Raw genomic sequence first — 20380 nt, 5'->3', positions numbered from 1 at the left:
ATAAGGACAGAGGGGAACCCCTTGGGGTAACTGAGTAGTCTGTGGAGGGTCAGTGAAGGGAGTTTGAATGCCCTGGCTAAGTTTGTGGAGGATCCTGGGATGGATCAAGGGCTGGGGTGTAGTTTGGAGGCAGAATTTGCCCTTTGGACAAAGGAGCTCCAATGCCCTGGTGGGTTCCTACTGTAGCAGCAGGAATGCAGGAAAGAGGGACCCTGCGAGCAATGCATCCAGCATCAGGTTTGGAGTGTGCATTTTGAAGGGGGTTGATATGCAATATTGTATAAGGACTGGCTGTGAGGTGCAATTGTGTGCACTGAAATGATATTTAAGTGTTCATGCGTGTGTACCAGTAGGAGGTGCTAGTGTGTGCTTTATGTGTAAGGTCAGGAGATGGAATGTGCCCTACATGGGTGTATGTGTGCAAATGTCACAAAGAGTGCCATTGGCCGGTTTGTATGGAATGAAAGTGTGAACGTGTGTCACTGGTTGTGCACATGGATAACAGGTCGAGGAGGTGTGCATGGCAGTAGATGAATGTGTGTGAAGTCTGACCATGTGTAAATATACATCAGTGTAAGGATGTACATATCTGTGTGCATGTAAGACTTGGGCACAACTGTATCCCTATGAGGAGTGGACATGAACGTGTGTGTGTGTGTGTTAGGACTGGTGTGCATGCACATAGGAAAGTATACATATATGTGTGCATGTGTGCATGTACATGTGTGAGGCCTGAGTCCACAAGCTTGTGTGGGTGTTGTAGGCATGTGTGAGCTGGTTGTCTGTATATGTGTTGGAAGTAGGCCTGTGGCTATGTCCAAGTAGGCTGCCTGCACACACACACACAAACACACACACACACACTACCCTGACACCTACAGACACAAATCAGCTCCCTCATATGGACACACACCCATGTGCAGATGTCTGTTTCCTCATTTCTGCAGACTTCTGGCCTTTCTGAGCATGTATTTATTCTGGGGAGGGGTGGACAGGAACAAAATATTTAGGGCTGCTCTGGAGGACTGAGGCTGTCCACTGAACTGTGGGCTTGGTCAGGGACCCCTTCTCCAACTAGTGCCCAGTGTCACATGGAACCCAAGAATTCCCTGATTAACCAGAAGTTCATTTTAGGGTACAGCTAAGGCTTGGCTCTGGTAGGACTGCGTCACACAGTACAGTGAAATGGAGTTGAGATGTGACTCAGGCACTCCAAGCGAAAAGAAAAGTGATACTTTGCCCCATGAGGAGATGAGTATCATTGAAGACTGGGTTTTGTGGGGGTGACTTGGCAGAGTAGATCCTCTGTGAGCCTTCTTAGCCCTACTACCTGCTTGGGCTCTTTGAGGGACCAAGGCTGGCTTGGCCCTGGCAGGAAAATAGAGGGTGGCAGGCGTGGCTGGGCCTTGTCTAATCAATTGCAGATCTCTTCCTTCTAGAACAATCTGTGCTCTTAACCTTTTTTTAGGTCACATATTCCTCCAGGAATCTGATGAAAATGTAAGTCCATATTCCCCAGAAAAAGTGTTGCAATGTCAGGAGCTTGCAGGACATTGAGAAGACTGTTAAAAATGCATGTACTGGAAAAAAGGGGATGTGGCTCTACGTCTCTTATCATTTGGGTTTAAAAGTCCAGGGCACATCCCTGATGAGGCCATGGACTCCTGCTCTGCAAAACAGTTTCAGTCTGAGCATCCAGTGTAGCAGTTAGGGGCAGCATCTGGCATGGCATGAGGGACCCTGGCATGAGGGACCCTGGTTCTGGAGCCAGTATTTGAGTTCATCTTTACCAGTCATAAACTCTGAGACACTGGGCAGACTACACATTTCTCTGACCCTTGGTTTCCATCCACCTGTAATCTGGAGCAAATAAAGATTGTGAGGGTAAAATGAAATGGTGCGTCTGAATATGTAGCATCAGGCTTGGCACACAGTGGGACTTCACTAAGGCATCACCGCTGGGGTGATGGCTGCCCTCAAAGCATGGCAGCACTGAAGAAGGAGGATGGGGCCTCCCTTATGTTTACCTTTTCTCTGGCATTTGCCCAGCTTGGGGGAGAGGGCTGACCAAACCCTGCTCATCTGGGTTGGCAGGGTTACACTGGCTCCTCTTTGGTGGGGGTGTGATGAAGATGTCTGTAGGGTCCCATCCTTCAATGCACGATCCATAGCCCCTACCACCCAATGGTGACATTGCATTCACCACCCAAAAGCCGGACTTGTTTTAGAAGCCCACTTCAGATGGCAGGTAAATAACTATCAAAGGCAGCTGGCTGAGCCCTAAAAGGGGACATGGGAGCCTTTGGACCTCCTTCTGCAGGCCCTGGCTGTCCAGCTGCAGAGGAGGGGCAGTTCCTCTCGAGGAATTCTTGGCACCCTGCCCAGTAAGGCCTGGCCCTGTAACTATGGATGTAGGAGAAGCTCTCCCTCTTCTCCCCTGCAGGGCAGCAGATAGGTGGTATGTGCTGGAGTCAGGGCCCTAGGCAGAGGACTCCTGGGGCTTCTTGGTGCTACTGAACTGAAGGTAAAAGAACTGCCAGTCTCACTGAGGCATATGAATTTAAATACACCAGGCACTAGATCTCAGGTCCTCTAGAGGGTTGAGGTCTGGAGCACTGGTGGTTCAGTTGTAGAATGCCACCTTCCACGTGGGAGACCTGGGTTCAATTTCCAGCCAATGCACCTCATGTGCAGTCACCACCCATCTATCGGTGGAGGCTTGTGGGTTGCTATGATGCCGAATGTGTTTCAGAGGAACTTCCAGACTAAGACAGACTAGGAAGAAAGGCCTGGTGGTCTACTTCCAAAAATCAGCCTATGAAAACCCAATGGAGCACTATGTTTGATCCACAGCCAATCATAGGGATGGCATAGGATCGGGTAGTGTTTCGTTCTGTTGTTCATGAGGTCATTGTGAGTTGAGGCTGACTTGAAGGCAGATAATAACAAGAAAAAGAGGGTTGGAGTGGGGCTATGTCCTGGGTCTCAAGAGACTAGCTGCTGGGTCAAGACCTCTTCCTCCCTTGATCCTAATTCTCCATCCTTCTAGGGAATGAGAAAGAGAAAAAAACCCCAGACTCTAGGAGCCCTATTCGGTGGCAGCTGTAATGATGCCAGCTCCCAGAGGTCAGGATGGGGCTTGGCAGCAGGCAGCGCTCCCAGTCCAGAGCCAGCCTCCTCTGAAGGCCAGGATCTCTGAAGGCAGGCAGACATGCTGCTGTAGGACAGGGGAGGTGCCAGAGGGCCGGGGTAAGAGGGTCTGGGAAAGGAGGTGGAGGAGGAAGCTCCCTCCAGGCTTTGATTCTCTCTGGGCTTTGGATCCCACCCAAGGAGAGGTTAAGGAGGCAGAGAATCCCCCTGTAGTCTATGTAATCACTGACATCTTAAAGAAAGCACCTCAGAAGGAGGTTTTACTTGAGAGAGGGAGAGGGAGGAGGAAGACAGCCTGGAGAGAGCGCAACCCACTCTTTTCTCTCTAGAAACAGGGATCTGAAATTGCCTCAAAGGCAGGGCTGGGGCTGGGCGAAGGGGCATCAGGGGCCTGGTTGGTCCAGAGGTTTACAGAGGGAGCAGAGAGGGCTGCCTTTTCAAAGGATGTCCTCTCCCTGAGCCCTGTGTTCCCTTTACCTCCACAGTCATGCATCAGGAGCCAGGCTGGACTAGTCAATCAGTGGAGGCAGTGGGGCCCAGAGGCATTCCCTGCATTGGGGGGTGCAGGGTCCTGGGTGCTTAGGATCCCTCCTGGGACCCAAGCTTAACCATCTGTTAAATGGGTTTAGCAATCCAGTTCCTCCTTTGTAGAGCTGTTAGGAGGATAGGACTATGTCATCTTAGAGAGAGAGAGAACGTTTGGGTATAAGTGCATCCCAGAAGCCCAGCAGTGAGTGTTTATTCCTCTCTTAATAACCTCTCACAGCCACCCAGCATTCTGCAGCCTGGAAGGTGCTTTGCTATCCATATGTGCATTTCTGAGGGAGACAGGCAGGGCTTACTCACCCATCCTGCATATGAGGAAACTGAGGCTTGGAGGAGTGGAGAGGCTGGCTCAGGGAATGGGTGGCAGTGCTTAGATTTGTGTCCAAGCCTCCAGGACTCCTCAGTTTATGAAAGGATGTTCCATGTCTGTGGAACATCCTCTTTCGTGCTCACTTCAAAGGCAGAGGGGCAGTGGCCTTGTGGGTGACGGTTTATTATTGAGTTTATTATTCAGTCATGGATTCTGGATGTATTAACTGGGCCACCACATGTCCTTCATGTGCCTCAACTTTACATCTATAATATGGGGATTGTACACTTCTGCAGATGCCTGAAATGTCCCACTAGAGTTGCTGCCCTCTTCTCCGTGGAAGGAACACATGCAGGATGACAGACCCCAGAACATCAGAACTGGAAGGGCCAGGGAGACTGTGTGCTCACTGCATAGATGGTGGAAACAACACCTAAAAGAGGTGATTTGTCCCAGGTCTCAGGGAGAGTCAGTGGCAAAGCTTAACCTGGGACCAGATGATGATGTGCAGGGGCCAAGGGCCAAGGATGGGAAGTGAGGTGGAGGGGCCAGGTCCTCAAGGAGGGGGCGGCAGGGACAGAGAGGGACAGGCTTTCCTCCTTCGCCCTGAGCTATTGGAACGGCAGGCGCACATGTTCTGGTGCATGCTGCAGCCCTCCACCCCCGTGCAGCCGCCCCCACACAGGCTGAGATACACTGACACTCTGAGAGCCTCCCTCCCTCCCGCCCGCCTCCCAGCACAAGCACACAGTGACACTGCTGCCAGCACCCCTGCAGTCTGGGCCAGCAGCCCCCCTCAGGCCTCTGCCACCCCTCCACCCTTTCAGTGGGGTGAGGACAGAGCCCTGGAATGCAATGCCTGTGTCCAGTTGCTAGTGCACATGTACACATGCATGCACAAGCACGAACCCTCATACAAGCTTGCTGGCCACACATGCATGTGGATAGGCACCCATGCTGGCTCTGACAGTGCACAGAGCACAAAGCCGTCCTCCCAGGGCAAAGATAGCAGCATGATGCAGTCAAGGCTTCTGGCTGTGTACTCTCTGTCTCTGTCTGTCTGTCTCTCTGGTCCCTCTCTTTCTCTCTCTCTCTCTCTCTCTGGTCCCTCTCTGTCTCTGCACTCTCTCTGTCTCTTTCCATATGTCTCTTGGCCTCTCTCTATCTCTCAGTGTCTCTCCCTGTCTCTGTCCACCTCTTTCTCCTCTCCCTTTGTGCAGGCACCTTGGCCACAGTCCTTCTGTATGTTTTGCTACATGTTCTCCCACATGCATGCTGCCTACGGTACATCCTCCTAGGAGTTTCTCTGTGGAACTGTAGGAAAAATCTCATATCAGGTGAGCCTGGCCCAGTCTCCAGAGCATGCCCTAACCTGCTGAGGCCTCGCCCCAGCACTAGATTCTTATGCGGTATGACTGCTCACCAAGGTATTAGGAAGGACTGAAAGGCCAGTGGGATTTTCTGTGCTGGAGAAGGTTGAGGACCTTTGTGTCTTGGGGTCATATAAAAGGAGGAACATGTCTGATTCTTGCCTCATTCAACAAGTGTTTCATGAGCACATACTCTGTTACCAGCCCTAGGATGAGCCTAGCATGCACCACATGTTAGACTTATGTAGTCACTGCCCTCTTAGGGCTCACAGTCTAGTGGGAAAGTAGTCATAAATTAAATCACTTCAGAAATTATTTAAATGCAACAAGATATTGGTTTTAACCACAAACATAGAGCCATGAGTTGCAAAGAGACCTCAATTAGTTGGGGTGAAGGAGACAGCTGGGAAGGCTCACCTGAGGAGGTAACATCAGGAACCTGAAGGCTGAATAAGAAGAGTTAACCAGCAGGAAGAGGGTGGGACTGTGTTTTTCAGAGTGGGCACAGCACAGGCAGAGGGGGTGAGATGGAGTATATTAGCCCTAGAGGGTCTTCTAGTCTTTTCTGTCCTGCTCAGTTCTAGAGGACTGAGACCTAGCAGGAATATTGAAAACCTATAGCTTGTTCTAAAGAGGGGGACTGGGCAGGGTGGGAAAATTCTGGAAGCCAAATCAAGTGAGGGAAGGCTGAGGAACTGGGAATTTTAGCAGGGAGATAAGATACCTAGGGGGATGTGCCCTCTCCTCTCATCTCTGCAGGCAAGTCCTGGAGCTGGAGAGCAGAGAGCAGCCTATTCTATGTTGTCCTTGAGGGCAGAGCTGGGGGCAATGCATAGAGTAATGGGGAGGTGGATTTTGGCTTAATTATGGAAGAACTTTCTAACGGTCAGAACTGTTCCCCTGTTCCACAAGCTGATGTTGCTTCTGGATGTGCTGAGCTCTCTGGTAGTGTAGTGCCTAAGGCATTTGACTGCTAACCAGAAGGCTGGCAGTCAAACCCACCAGCCATTCCTCGGAAGGAAGACTGGGCAATCTATTTCCCAGGTGATACCGCCTCGTAAACCCAAGGAGGGATTGCTATGAGTTGGATCCACCTCGATAGCAGTGAGCTTGGTTTTTTGGTTTCTGATAGCAGAAATGCAAATCCATACCACTTGTCCCACCCATTGGCCTCCCTGGCATCCCCTCCTGCCCCACCTCCCTGCCCCAGTCAGGTGAGATGCTTTGCTGAAAGAATAAAGTGGGAAGCAGTTTCAAGACCAGGATATCCTTGGTTTGATTTAGAATCTCAGTGCGAGGAGTGCTGTGTCATTTTGCAGGTGGGGAATAAGGCTCAGAGAGGGCACCAAGACACCCAAGAACTGGGTGCTCCAGCAACTTTCTGCTCTAGTGCTGGGCTCTCTTACCTCTCAGGGTCTCTCTCCCTGACACATGAAAACATCCAAACCAGTTGCTGACAAGTTGACCTATGGCAACCCCACGTGTGCAGAGTGGGACTGCTCCACAGGGTTTTCAAGACTGTGACCTTTCAGAACTGGATCGTAGGCCAGTCTTCCAAGGGACTCATTTGTGCTGCCCAGGAACTCCTGAAAGCCTTTGGACAGGGCCAGGTCAGGAGCCCATCAAAGGCCAGGAAGAAAGTCAGACCTCAGCTTCTTCCCTGCTTTGCCATGCTCTGGCCCTGTCTCTAAGTGCTTTTCTTTTTGTCACCCGTTCAAGAAAACCCATGAGCAGCCAAAACAAGGAATATGTTGGAACTTCTGTTGGTTAAATGTTCCCTACAGCAAACAGAATCTTCGGTTCCCAGGCCTTCTGTGTTCCCCACGAGACTTCTGCTGGGTTGGCATGGGGCAGGCTTGGGGGATGTGGGGGGTTGCAGGACAGCTCAAAGACAGTGCGTCCCTGCAGCAGCTTCTGGGGTCTGGAAGTGGGCGGCTGCAGCCATGGATGGAAGGAGGGGGACATGCGGGTTTACTAATAAGTCTTTGGATTTTCTGGCTGTAAAATCCTGCGGTCTATGGAGTTCTGGGTTGAGCTGCTGTGGTGAGCTGGGGAGAAAGAGGAGAAAAGCCAAACCTAGGGGGATCCTCAACCCCCAGCTCCTATCTCCTTTGATTTATTTGCTATTTGGGGACCTGCATAGCTTGGAAGGAAGGTTGGGCAATCTATTTCCTTGGTGATACCACCTTGGAAACCCAAGGAGGAGTCGCTATGAGTTGGATCCGACTTGATGGCAGTGAATTTGGTTTTTTTTGGTTATAGCTGTTTTTAGTTTGTTTTAAAGAAAGGGCCAAGACTGGTTTAACAAAAAACACAAATAAAGAGAGAGAGCTTGAAAATTCTTGATCTGGTCTGACAGTTGATTTCATAGATGGGGAAGCTGAGGCCCCAAACAGTGAAGGGACTTGCTTACAGTACATAGAGGTGGGTGTTGTAGAAACACCCTGGGCAGGGTCTTCCTTTTGTTTCTGAATTAATCTAACCTCAGTTTTTAACTGATTGGGGTATCTAGGGCCTCTCAGAGAATTTCATGTAAGCTATGCCCACTGTCCCCAGAAAAATATATGCCCACTTCACCACACAAAATATTGCATATCATTTCTTAACAATCCCCCTACCCTAAAGCCCATCTGTGTACCCCAAGTTAGGGCCTCCTCAGATCTGAGATTGTGGGATACTGGAAAGAGCAATTGACCAGAGTCAGGAGTCCTGGGTTCCAGGCCTTGAGCCAGTCCTCTCTCTTAGCCTCAATTTCTTCATCAATGGGATGGGAAGAAGGTGGACCTCAACTGTAAGACATTATTGAATATACCAGCTTCTGATGCAGTCATGTGTGGCCCACACTCAGTCTCTCAGATGGAACTGCTCACGTGCCAACATTCTTTTTTTTTTTTTTTTTTCATTTTGGTAAAGATACACACAACAGAACATAATCCATTCATCAATTTCTGCATGTACAACTCAGTAATATTGATTATATTCTTCACGTTGTATCATTATCCTTGCTATCTTTATCCATATTGTTCCAACACCATTAACTTAGACTCACTACTCCCTAAACTTCTCATCTATGCTTTAGAATTACTGTCAACAATTTGATCTCATGTAGACAAGTCTTTGAAAGAGTGAGATGATCATGGTAAATATTCTTTACTAATTTAGCTAAACAGTTCTTTAAAGATGGCTTCAAGGGATTATTTCTGTTCAGGGCTTGAAATTTTCCCAGAGTGATAGATTCAGGGATTCCACCAGTCTCATTTGGTCCTGTAAGTGTAGATTCTGTAAGAATTTAAAATCCTATTCCACATTTTTCCCCCTTTTGATCAGGATTCAGCTCTTGATTCCTTGATCAAAATATTCAATAATGGTAGACAAGCATCATCCAGTTCTTTTGGTTTCAAAGCTAAGGAGGCAGTAGTTAGACCATAGTCCAGTTCCATCTCTGCTTCCTCTGCTGCTCCAGGTGAATAGAGACCAATTGTTGTATATTGGATGGTCTCTTGCAAGCTCTTAAGACCACAGGCATTACTCACCTAATTAGGGAGTAGAACAGTAACTCTAAAACCATTATTAGACCATTTGACCACACAATTCCACAAAACAATGTTGGGTGACAAAATTCTAAACTTCTCTGTCCTCAGCTCCACTCCTCCTGGGTCTTGCTCTCTGTTGGGTTATCTCATAAACTAGCCTGAGCTAATGAATTATAAACTAGATAACAGGTCTGCATTTGACCTGGAACTTTTTGAAATCACCTGGCTCATCTCAGAGACAGTCATAGAATGCTTAGGTATCTGAACTGTCCCCCCACCTCCAAAAAAAAAAAAAAAAAAAAAAAAAAAAAAAAAAAAAAAAAAAAAAAACAAACTGCCATCGAGATGATTCCAGCTAATAGTGACCCTATAGGACAAAGTGGAAATTCCCCATGAGGTTCCCAAGGCTGCAAATGTTTATGGAAGCAGACAGCCTCATTTTTCTTCCACAGAGCGGACACTTTGTTTAGCAGCAGAATGCTTTAATCACCGCACCACCAGAGCTTCTCTCACCCAGGCAGAGAATATTTGGGAGGAGATTGGGCTTTCATGATGAAGTGCCTACCATGTAGCATTAGGGAGAGACAGTATGAGTAGCTAGAAATGAAGGATTGGAGTTCTGAAGAGAAGAAGGGCCTAGAGATACAGACTTCAATGCTGTTGGTGATGGTCAATGGCTTTGACCATTTTGGGGTCACAGACTCCTTTGTGAGGATGATAAAAAAAAAAAAAAATTCACCCTATGCCCAGACAAAATAATTTTAATAAAATTTTAGGTAGGTTCATGAAGGCCCAGAGCCTCCTCAGAGGTCCCAGTTATTGGCTCCTGGTAGAGGGGATGGAGGAAGAAGTGACAAGAGACAGTGTAGACAAGAACAAGGCTGATAGGAGCTTAGGGAGCAGTGATATTTGGGGAGGAAGATAAGGTAATAAAAGCACTGCTAGAAAGGTAGGGATGTCAGGGAGGGCCAAAACCAAAAAAGAACAAAACTCATTGCCATCAAGTCAATTCTGACTTATAAAGACTCCCATTTGGTTTCCAAGGCTGTAAATCTTTACAGAAGCTGACTTCCCCATCTTTCTTCATTGGAGCAGCAACTGTTGTTGTTGTTATATGCCGTCGAGTCAGACCTGACTCATGGTGACCCTTCCTTGGGCTTCCGAGGCAGTATCACTACAGAAGTAGGATTGCCCAACCTTCCTCCGAGGAGTGGCTGGTGGGTTTGAACCGCCAGCTTTCTGGTTAGCAGTCAAGTGCCTTAGGCACTATGCTGACAGAGCTCCTCTCTACAGAAGCAGATTGCCTAAACTTCCTTCTGAGGAGTGGCTGGTGGGTTTGAACCACCAGCCTTCTGGTTAGCAGTCAAATGCTTTAGGCACTATGCCACAGAGCTCCTAGGGAGAATCCAGTGATCCAGAAACCAAAGGGAGAATAAGCCTCAAGGCTGGGTGGTCATTGCTGTCAAACGCCACCTGGTGTGGGGCCCAGCAAGGTGGATTAGCTCCCAGGGAGGTGAGGGTGGGGGGAGCAAGCGCAAGGAATGACATGGAGCTCTGGAGGTGGGAGCCAGATTGTAGTGGGTTCACAGAGTGTGGGAGGTGGGAAGAGGAAGCAGCGCATGTCGGACACTTGTTCTGGAAGTTTGGCAGCAAAGAACGAGGAAGGGAGAAAGGAGCAGGGTCAAAAGAAAGGTTCTTGGTTGTTTTCCATTTGGTGGTGAGGGGGTTTTTATTTTTCCTGGATGGGTATTTAGGAGGAAGCAGCCAATGGAGGGAAGACCCTAAAGACTGTGGGGATTCCAGAGCATCAGATTGCCAAAAAGGGGAGGGAGAATTCAGTGAGCTTGCTCTCTCCAGAAGGCCTTGCTAAACCGCTGTCTGCTGGCACCCACAGGTGTGCCCTGGGCTCCAGGGGCCCAAGGTCAGGGCAGAGAGGCTGCTTCTAGCGAAGAAAGGAAGTTGGTGGTAACTGGTCTTGGGTAGCAGGAATCTCTTCCCGATCTCTACACAGCAGGGACCTCTCATGAATGGCCTGTAGGAGGGAATGGGGCTAAGGCTCCTCATACCATCTTTCAAATGGGAAAACTGGGACCCAGAAACAGGAGCATATCTACCGAAAGTAAACACCTACAGCAATTAGTTTTAAAATGTTGAATGATCTCTCACAGCTAGTGATGGAAACTGTGATGGTGAATAGAAATTACTCATTGGCGCCCCCCTCAAGTGGCACCCATGGCATGTGCCATACCTGCCATACCCTCGCCCAGAAGGATAAGAAAGCCAATAGCCATGCTGGGTGAGCACTAGGGTCTTCTGACTCCCCATGTAGTGCTCCGGGTGCAGCACCAGGCTTTGTGTCAGTACCATAGGATGTGCCAGGCCAGAGACGATGGTGGCCCCTGTGGGTTGGCAGCCACCAACTCCCAGGACACCACGCCTGCCAGGCAGACAGAAAACAATTTCCCAGTGTGACTCTTGCTTTTCGTGGCCCAGTAGCACGTTCCCACATTCTCACTCTGCCCTCTCTGGCTGTTGGAGCTCTGGGCATGGCCTCAGCCTGCAAGCTCACACTCAGCTCACACTTGTGCCCACTCACATCCCAGGGACTGGCTGCTCAGGTGGGGAGCAGCCCCCTCTCCTCCTTGCCATGGCCCCCAACACCCTCTCTCCTGGCTTGCTTCTTCCCTGAGCTTGGCAAACCAGGTCCATTTTGTTTCTGATGAAGCCAGCTGTTCACATCATGTTGTAGACAATGATGCCTATAAAAGGCATGGTTTCTTGAGCATTTACTATACTCTAGAGACTGTGCTGAACCCATTGCATGCCTTATTATCTCATTGAATCCCTGAAACAACTGCCTCAGGTGGATACTATTATTATCCATATCTTACAGGTGAGGAAACAGGCTTTCTGGGATAACTTGTAGTAAGTGTCTGAACCCGGATCTGAACACTAGCTAGTCTGATGTAGGAGTGCTTGCTCATATCCACATAGATATGCTATCTGATATGGCAGTCACTAACCAAACCCAACCCACTGCCATTGAGTTGATTCCAACTCACAGTGACCCCCATTGGGTTTCCTAGGCTGTAAATCTTCACGGAGGTAGATTGCCCCATTTTCTTCCCGCAGAGCAGCTAGTAGGTTTGAGCCGCTGGCCTTCTGGTTAGCAGGCAAATACCTAACCCACACCACCACCTAAATTTAAATCAAATAACATAAAAACATTCAGTTTTCAGTCCCATGAGCCCCATCTTGAATGCTCTATAGCTGTATGTGGAATCGCTAGGTGGTGCAAATGGTTATGCGCTGGGGTGCTGGTCAAAGATTGGCAGTTCCTATCCAAGACTCAGAGATGTCTTCAGAAGAGAGGCCTGGTGATCTGCTTTTGAAAGATCACATTCATGAAAACCCTATGGAGCAGCTCTACTCTGTAACAGATGGGGTTGCCGTGAATTAAAACAGACTCAACAGCACCTGGTTTGTTGTCATTGTTGTTGTTTTAATAGCCATATGTGGTAAGTGGCTGCCATGTTGGACAACAGAGAATATTTCCATCCAGTTCTATGGGACAGTGCTGATATCAAACAGTAAAGCTAGAAAAGCCTTTATACTATTAAGACCCAATGTTGCAAATGAAGACACTGAGGCCTGCCTTGGGGCAGATCCCTGCCCAGGCCTCCCAGCAGGGCTGAGATCACAGATTCAGTCCTTCTAGTGTCTGTCTGTGTTTCTCTCTCTCTCTCTCTTTCTGTCTCACACACCGTTCCCTGCCCATATTCTGTGACCCTCTCACACACGTAGATATACACATGTACTTTGTCACCCCAGAGTCTCACAGTGTCACATACTCAAGGGCATTGATTGGGTGGCTGCCACACCTATGGCCAGGCATAAAGCTTCTGCTATTGTGCCCAGGGACACTCCAAGGACACAGACATGCCCCACTCCCACAGGGCCCTCACACCCAGGCCTTACCCCTTCCTCACTGTGGCCCCTGGGCACTTCTTCTGCCCCTGCCCCTCTCACCTGGACTCCTTGCCTCTCTCACCCTTTCCTATTCCCAAGCTTCCACCCACCTACCTACCTACTTGCTGGCCACCTGCTCAGCTCAGGGCTACAGGAGGAGTGGGCTGGCTCTTCTGTTTGCCAACGCTGCTGGGCTGTGGCCACTCACTCATGCAGGATGAGCCCGCAGAAATATGCCTTTTTAAAACAGAAGATAAAAAGAGGAAGTTAGGACTGCAGGTTCCACTGCTCCCACTCTTGTTTTTGCCACCCACCTCTCTCTGGCCTCATCTCCCTATCCCCACCACCCATAGCAGGCAGTGGGGCGCCTTTCCCATTTGTGGATGGAGGCCAGAGGCCCAGAGATAAGCAGCGACCTAACCTGAAGTTGCATAGGAAGAAAGAAGGGCTCCCTGGTCCAGCTCTTTCCTTGCCCCACCCAACCCCATTTCCACCCCACCCCACCATGTCCTCTTACGCTTTGACTACATGCCTGGCATGGTGCCATGTTTTGTGGGCATCACTTTACTTAATCTCTCAAACAAACCCAGAAGGTAGGTACTATTATTGCTCTCATTTTATGGGGGAAGAAACAGGCTCAGTGAGACAGAGTGCCATGTTCAATATCACACAGCAAGTTAGGGGCTGACCAGGATTAGATACAGGTTTTTGTGACACCAGAGCCCCTGCCCTTGAGGACCACATATCCTGCCTTTGGGAGAGTCAGAAAAAAAAAAGTGCAGGTGACCTAGTTTCTCTTCTCAGCTTCCCTAGGGACGTACCTGCTCACGTGAGGCCTCAGTTTCCTGATCTGTTAGATAGGAACTCATCATTCCAACATCTCAGGGGTGCTTTGAGGGTCAAGAAGGAACTCAGTGTGAATGTGCATTCAGAGGGAGAAAGCTCTTTGAGGATGCGAGGGGCTGGCGCCCTCTGGATCAGTAGTTCTGAGCTGGTTTGGGTCAACTCTTCCCTCTGAGAATCTGATAAAAGCTATCCATTCTCATGTTCTCACGTACATGTATGCTCAGATGCATGGATGGCATTCAGAGTTCAGGGACACACACAGCCCTCCTTCCCAAATGTTTTTGCACAGAATCCTGGTTAGGAACCTCTGCTTTTCATAAAGGCTCAGTGCTGTGTTCTCAGGAGGAAATTCAGCAAGTGTGGCTTCTCTTGTTTATTGGCTCATAGGTTTTTAGCTCCTTAATGGGAGAGCCCAGGTTTGTGGGGCCTGCTGAGTCCTCGAGGAGACAAGAGTCTAGTAGGACTTCCCTGGGAGGCAGACAGAACACCACCAAGCTGGCTGTGAAAGAGTCACCTGGAGAGAGTGTTAACATGAATCCTGGCCCACAAACGAAAGGCTACAGCCTTCAGTATGGATTACACCTCAACATAAAAGAAACAAAAATCCTCACAACTGGACCAATAAGCAACATCATGATAAACAGAGAAAAGATCGAACTTGCCAAGGATTTCATTTTATGTGAATCTACAATCAATGTCCATGGAAGCAGCAGACAAGAAATCAAACAACTATTGCATTGGGCAAATCTGCTGTAAAAGATCTCATTCAAGTGTTTAAGAGCAAAGATGTCACTTTGAAGACTAAGGTGTGCCTGAGCCAAGCCAAAGTGTTTTCAAACAGCCTCATATACATGTGAGAGCTGGACAATGAATAAGGAAGACTGAAGGAGAATTGATGCATTTGAATTGTGGTATTGGTGAGGAATACTGGATGTACCATGGACTGCTAGAAGAACAAACAAATCTTTCTTGGAGGAAGTACAACTGTAATGCTCCTTAGAAATGAGAATGGCCAGGCTTGGTCTCTCATACTTTGGTCTTGTTGTCTGATAGGACCAGTCCCTGGAGAATGATATCACACTTGGTAAAGTGAAAAAGGGGAAGACTATCAACAAAATGGATTGTCACAGTGGCTGTGACAATGGGCTCAAGCATGACGACTATTGTGAGAATGGCACAGAACAAAGCAGTGTTTTGTTCTGTTGTACATAGAGTCACTGTGAGTCAGAACCAAATTGAGGGTATCTGACAACAACTAGAGATACATACTAACTTGGGTGAAGGGGAAAAAAATCACTCAAATGTAAAAAAAATAAAAACAAATTAAAGCTCAAGCCCCTCTCCCAGAGATTCAGATTTAGTTGGTCTTGGGTAGGGCAGCAGGCATCATTGTTGTTGCTTTTTATGCTCCCCAGGTTCTACTGAAAAAATGAAGTGTGGGTGTCTCCACCTTTCCTGGTGGATCATGTTTCTTGGTACAAACCCACCAGCCACTCCTCAGAAGGAAGATGGGGCAATCTACTTCCGTAGTGATATTGCCTCGGAAACCCAAGGAGGGGTTGCTATGAGTCGGGTCTGACTCGACAGCACATAATAACAACAATAACAACAACAAAAGTCCCCATCCCAAGGAGGCCTGATGGTACAATGGTTAAGCACTTAGCTGCTAACCAAAAAGTCAATGATTCAAACCCACCAGAGTCTCTGAGTGAGAAAAGAAAGACCTGGTAATCTGCTCCCATAAAGGTTACAGCCCAGGAAACCCTGTGGGGCAGTCCTATTCTGTTACATCGAGTCAACATGAGTTGGAATATACTTGACAGCACACAAGGCCAGACTCCTGCCTCCTGCTGAAAATCCCCATTCCAGATCTTTCTTCCTCATACTTCAGTCTGCTCACTTCCTGATGCCTAGACATGAAGCCAGTGATGTCATGCCCAGGGGGGTGTACAGAGCGGGCATTGGTGTAGTCTGCAGCCTTCCCTGGTGCCAATGTGTTTCCCCCACTCCTTTGCTCCCGTCGCTCTGATCTCTGTGACTTGGACCTGTCTATAAGCTTAGGGTAGGGATCAAAATTTGGGGGATAGGATGGGATGTGACCATGTTAAGAACTTGGGCATGGTGTAGCATGCCAAGAAGTGGGAAGCTCACTACATGCGGGAGAAGTCAGAAATTTGGGAGTGAAGTGATTAGAGTTCTAGCTGTAATTCTGTCTGTGGAATGTTGCATGACCTTGTGTAATCTGAACTGAGCTACACTAGAGCTCACATTCTTAAGCTCACTCCATACCTAAAGAATCAGAATCTGCATTGTAAGGAGACACTCAGGTCATTAGCATGCACTTGAAAATTTAGGAAGCTGGCTCAGGAGAATGGCTCCTGGCTATTGGCTATTAGCATATGGTGAGGGCCATAACAAGGCTGGCGGGTTCAAACCCACCAGCCACTCCTTGGAAAAAGGTTGGGCAATCTACTTCTGTAGTGGAAACCCAAGGTGGGGTCACTATAAGTTGGTTCTGACTCGACAGCACATAACAACAAGAAGTCCCTGGTGGTGGAAATGGCAAATGATTAAGCAGTCACTACTAGCCAAAATGTTGGTGGTTTAAACACATTCAGAGGTGCCTTAGAAGACAAGCCTGCCAAGCTACTTCTGAAAGGTCGCAGCCTTGAAAGTCTGCACACACAGGGTTACCATGAGTCAGAATCGACTTGACAACAACAAGGGTGGTAGTGGTGGTGCGTATGTATGGTCAGTGTCGGGTCCCTCAGGGACCTCTGCTGTGAAGGGGTTGGACCACATGACCTTAGTGATAAAGGTACAGAATGATGCCTAGACTTCAGATCTAATCCTTGGACTAGTTTTGCTTGGCCTGATACCACGTTTAAACTTTTTTGGAATAACTGGTCAATATTTGAAAAAAGAGAGCTCTGGTAGCGTAGTGCCTAAGGCACTTGACTGCTAACCAGAAGGCTGGCAGTTCAAACCCACCCCCCACTCCTAAGAAGGAAGATTGGGCAATCTACTTCTGTAGTGATACCACCTCAGAAACCCAAGGAAGGGTCGCTATGAGTCAGGTCAGACTTGACAGCACATAACAACAACAACATTTGAAAATTGAGAAATTTCACATACATATCCAGATTTCTGGGAGCCCTGATGGTGTAGTGCCTAAGGCATATAACTGCTAACCAGAAGGCTGGTGGTTCAAATCCACCAGCCACTCCTCGGAAAGGAGGTTGGGCGATCTACTTCCGTAGTGATACCACCTTGGAAACCCAAGGAGGGATAGCTATGAGTAGGACCTGACTTGACTGCAGTGAGTTTTTAATCCAGATTTCTGGCTTCTCTTGACAAATCAAATGATCTGGCAAATGGGCCACGTCCCACATGGTAACATTAGGTTTCTCCTGTCTGCATTAAACTCACAGCCCTCACTCCAAGTTCTGTCCCAACCGCTAGTATTCTGAGGATAAAATTCCAGAATTCTCTTAAACGTCTGAACACATACCCCGTCTCACTCTTAATATGACGATTACAAATTATATTAGCACGGAGTTTCCATTTTCCACCTGTCTCACTGGCAAAGGTTAAAAGGTTTGACAGCACATTGTGTTGACAAGGGTGGAGGGAGCAGGTCCTCTCACATATGAGTGGTGAAATACGTTGGTACAAACACTCTAAAGAGGGCAATCTCTTGGTATCTATCAAAGTTACCTAACTTTGGGCCAAACAACCCCAGTTCCGGAAATTTATCTCACAGAACACATGGGAAAGGACATGTGTATATAGGGGAGGTTAGTCATTGCAGCACTGTTTGTAATATCTACAGATTTGGACTAACCTAATTGCCCATCAAAGGAGGCCTGGTGGCACAGTGGTTAAGCACTCAGCTGCTAACTGAAGGGTCTATGGTTTGAACCCACCAGCCCTCCATGGGAGAAAGATGTGGATTCTGTAAAGATTTATAGCCACAGAAGCCTTATAGGACAGTTCTACTCTGTTCTATAGGGTTGTCTGAATCTGAATCAACACAACAGCAATGAGTTTTGTTTGGGGTTAATTAAAGACTGTCAATAGCAGCTCTGGAAGCATAGTGCCTAAGGTACTTGACTGCTAATCCGAAGGCTGGTGTTTCAAACCCACAAGCCATTCCTCGGAAGGAAGGTTGTGCAATCTACTTCTGTAGCGATACTGCCTCAGAAACCCAAGGAGGGGTTTCTATGAGTTGGGGCCGACTTGATGGCACATAACAACAACAACAGAGACCATCAAGAGGGGACTGGCTAGGTAAACTACAGAACAGCTGTGCAATTGTTGTTGTTGTTTATGTGCCGTCGAGTCAAACCCAACTCATAGCGGCCCCTCCTTAGGTTTCCGAGGCAGTATCACTACGGAAGTAGGATTGCCTAACCTTCCCTCCGAGGAGTGGCTGGTGGGTTTGAACCGCCAGCCATCTGGTTAGCAGGCAAGTGTCTTAGCCACTATGCTATCAGAGCTCCCAGCTGTGCAATTAAGTACTATATAATGAGGAGCTCTAGGTATTATGATATGGAAGAAGGATCTCTGAGCTCTATGGTTTATTGAAGAAAGGAGGATGCAAAGATCCCGTACTTTTTGTGTGGGGAGAATATCTGTGGAGAGATACTTAGAGAACTGGTAATAGGGGCTGTCTACGGTGAGGGGAACTGGGAGGCTGGGGTACCGGGCCGGGAAGGAGTCTTTTCACCATCTACACTTTTGGATCTTTTGAATTTCAAACCATGTCAATGTGTTACCTATTCTAAGAATAAAACATGAAATGTTTCAGAAAGCTAGGTCCTGTGGTTCTAACACTACATGATTCTAATGTTTTACAATTTGGGGAGCCTGACTTGTTACAGCTCTGGAAGGCTCATCTTGTGTGAGGCCAAGCTTCTACCACTACCGGTGGTTCTTCTAGGGCTCTCCTGAATCAGGCTGCAGCAGCCACTAGGAGCCCCAGCAGCTCTGAGCTTCTGCAGCCCTGAAGGGGTCCCCTAGCAGTGCAGCTGCATGAACTCTGGGTGTTTCCTGGAATGAAGCTCTTGGTCCCTCCCTCACCTTCTTCATCTTTTCTATCTCCTAGGGGCGCCTTCTCAGTGGTACGCAGGTGTGTTAAGGTGCTGGCTGGCCAGGAGTATGCTGCCAAGATCATCAACACCAAGAAGCTCTCGGCCAGAGGTAGGTGGCCAATCCATGCCCTACATGCCCTTTGGCTCTCCTTCCATTCCTCCCAGTCTCTACTCAGTGGGTTAGAGCTAGGTCTGCCTCTCCAGGTAAAGCTGAGGGCTCTTGTTCTGGTGGGTACTTTGAGAACAAACCCTTCCCTTTTTCTTTCTCCAGGGATCTAGGCTGGAGGCTATACTCTCCCCTACACAGGCCAAGCTGTCCATCCCACCAAGGTGAAGGTTGAGGTACCAGAAGGGATTTCCTTTCCCTGCTCTTCTGATATTTTCCTTTATCTCTCACTTCCAGACCTCTGCAGTTGCTATTCCTCTGGTGCAAAGCCCTCACCTGGCTCCTTAGATGGCTGGCTCATTTTCAACCTTCAGGTCTCAGCTCAAATGTCACATCCTTTGAGAGGTCTTCCCTGACCTCCTTCCTGTCCCATCTGAGGTGACCTCCCCCATTTTCTCTCTTTCATTATTATTTGTTTCCTTCATGGCTTTCCACCAACCTAGACTTAATCCCATTTACTTGATTTGGTTACTTGTTTAACATCCATATGCCCCTTGACTGTAAACTCCAAGAGGATAGGGCTATGTCTCATTCACCTAGGGCACTGTCTGACATGTGATGGTTGTTAGGTGATGATGAGTCCTTTCCAACTCATAGCAACTGTATGTACAACAGAATGAAACACTCCCTGCTCCTGCACCATCCTCACAATCATTGCTATGTTTGAGCCCATTGTTGCAGCCACTGTGCCAATCCAATTTCATTGAAGGTCTTCCTCTTTTTGGCTGCCAGCCTACTTTACCAAGCATGATGTCCTTCTTCAGGGACTGGTCCCTCCTGATAACTGCATCTCACTATCTCACTTCTAGAAAGCATTCTGGCTGTACTTCTTCCAAGACATTTTTTTTGGTCTTCTGACAGACCATGGTATATTCAACATGCTTAGTCAACACCATAATTCAAACGCATCAATCCTTCTCGGTTTTCCTTATTCATTGGTCAGCTTTCACATGCATATGTTGTTGTTGTTGTTAAGTGCCATCAAGTCAGCTCTGACTCATAGTGACCCTATGTACAACTGCTTGGAGACACTGCTTGGTCCTGTGCCAGCCTCAAATCCTTCCTATACCCGAGCCCATCATTGCAGGCATCATGCCAATCCATCTCCTTTTTTTTCAACCCATCTTCTTGAGGGTCTTCCCTTTCTTCGGTGACCCTACACTTTACCAAGCATGATATCCTTCTCCAGGAAATCATTCCCTCTGACAACATGACCAAAGTAGGTGAGACAAAGTCTGGCCAGTCTCTCTTCCAAGGAGCATTCTGGCTGAACTTCTTCCAGGATAGATTTGTTAGTTCTTCTGGCAGTCTTTCAGTATTCTTTGCCAACACCATGACTCAAAAGCATCAACTCTTCTTTGATCTTCCTTATTCATTGTCCAGCCTTCACATGCATA

At 48.1% G+C, this 20380-nt stretch overlaps 1 protein-coding gene across 1 annotated transcript in view; it reads left to right on the top strand.

The window, feature by feature from the left end:
- The window catches only part of CAMK2A (calcium/calmodulin dependent protein kinase II alpha), a 76557-nt gene that overhangs the window by 790 nt on the left and 55387 nt on the right, over positions 1-20380 (top strand). The window contains exon 2 of the mRNA XM_007943612.2: positions 18832-18926. Coding sequence (XP_007941803.2) covers positions 18832-18926 — 95 coding nt within the window. The remainder of the gene's footprint in view (positions 1-18831; positions 18927-20380) is intronic.

This window comes from Orycteropus afer, unplaced genomic scaffold (assembly GCF_000298275.1).
Source record: "Orycteropus afer afer isolate SDZICR_OR568_19922 unplaced genomic scaffold, OryAfe1.0 scaffold00110, whole genome shotgun sequence".
Taxonomy (NCBI): domain Eukaryota; kingdom Metazoa; phylum Chordata; class Mammalia; order Tubulidentata; family Orycteropodidae; genus Orycteropus; species Orycteropus afer.
This window is presented reverse-complemented; position numbering and strand designations above follow the sequence as displayed.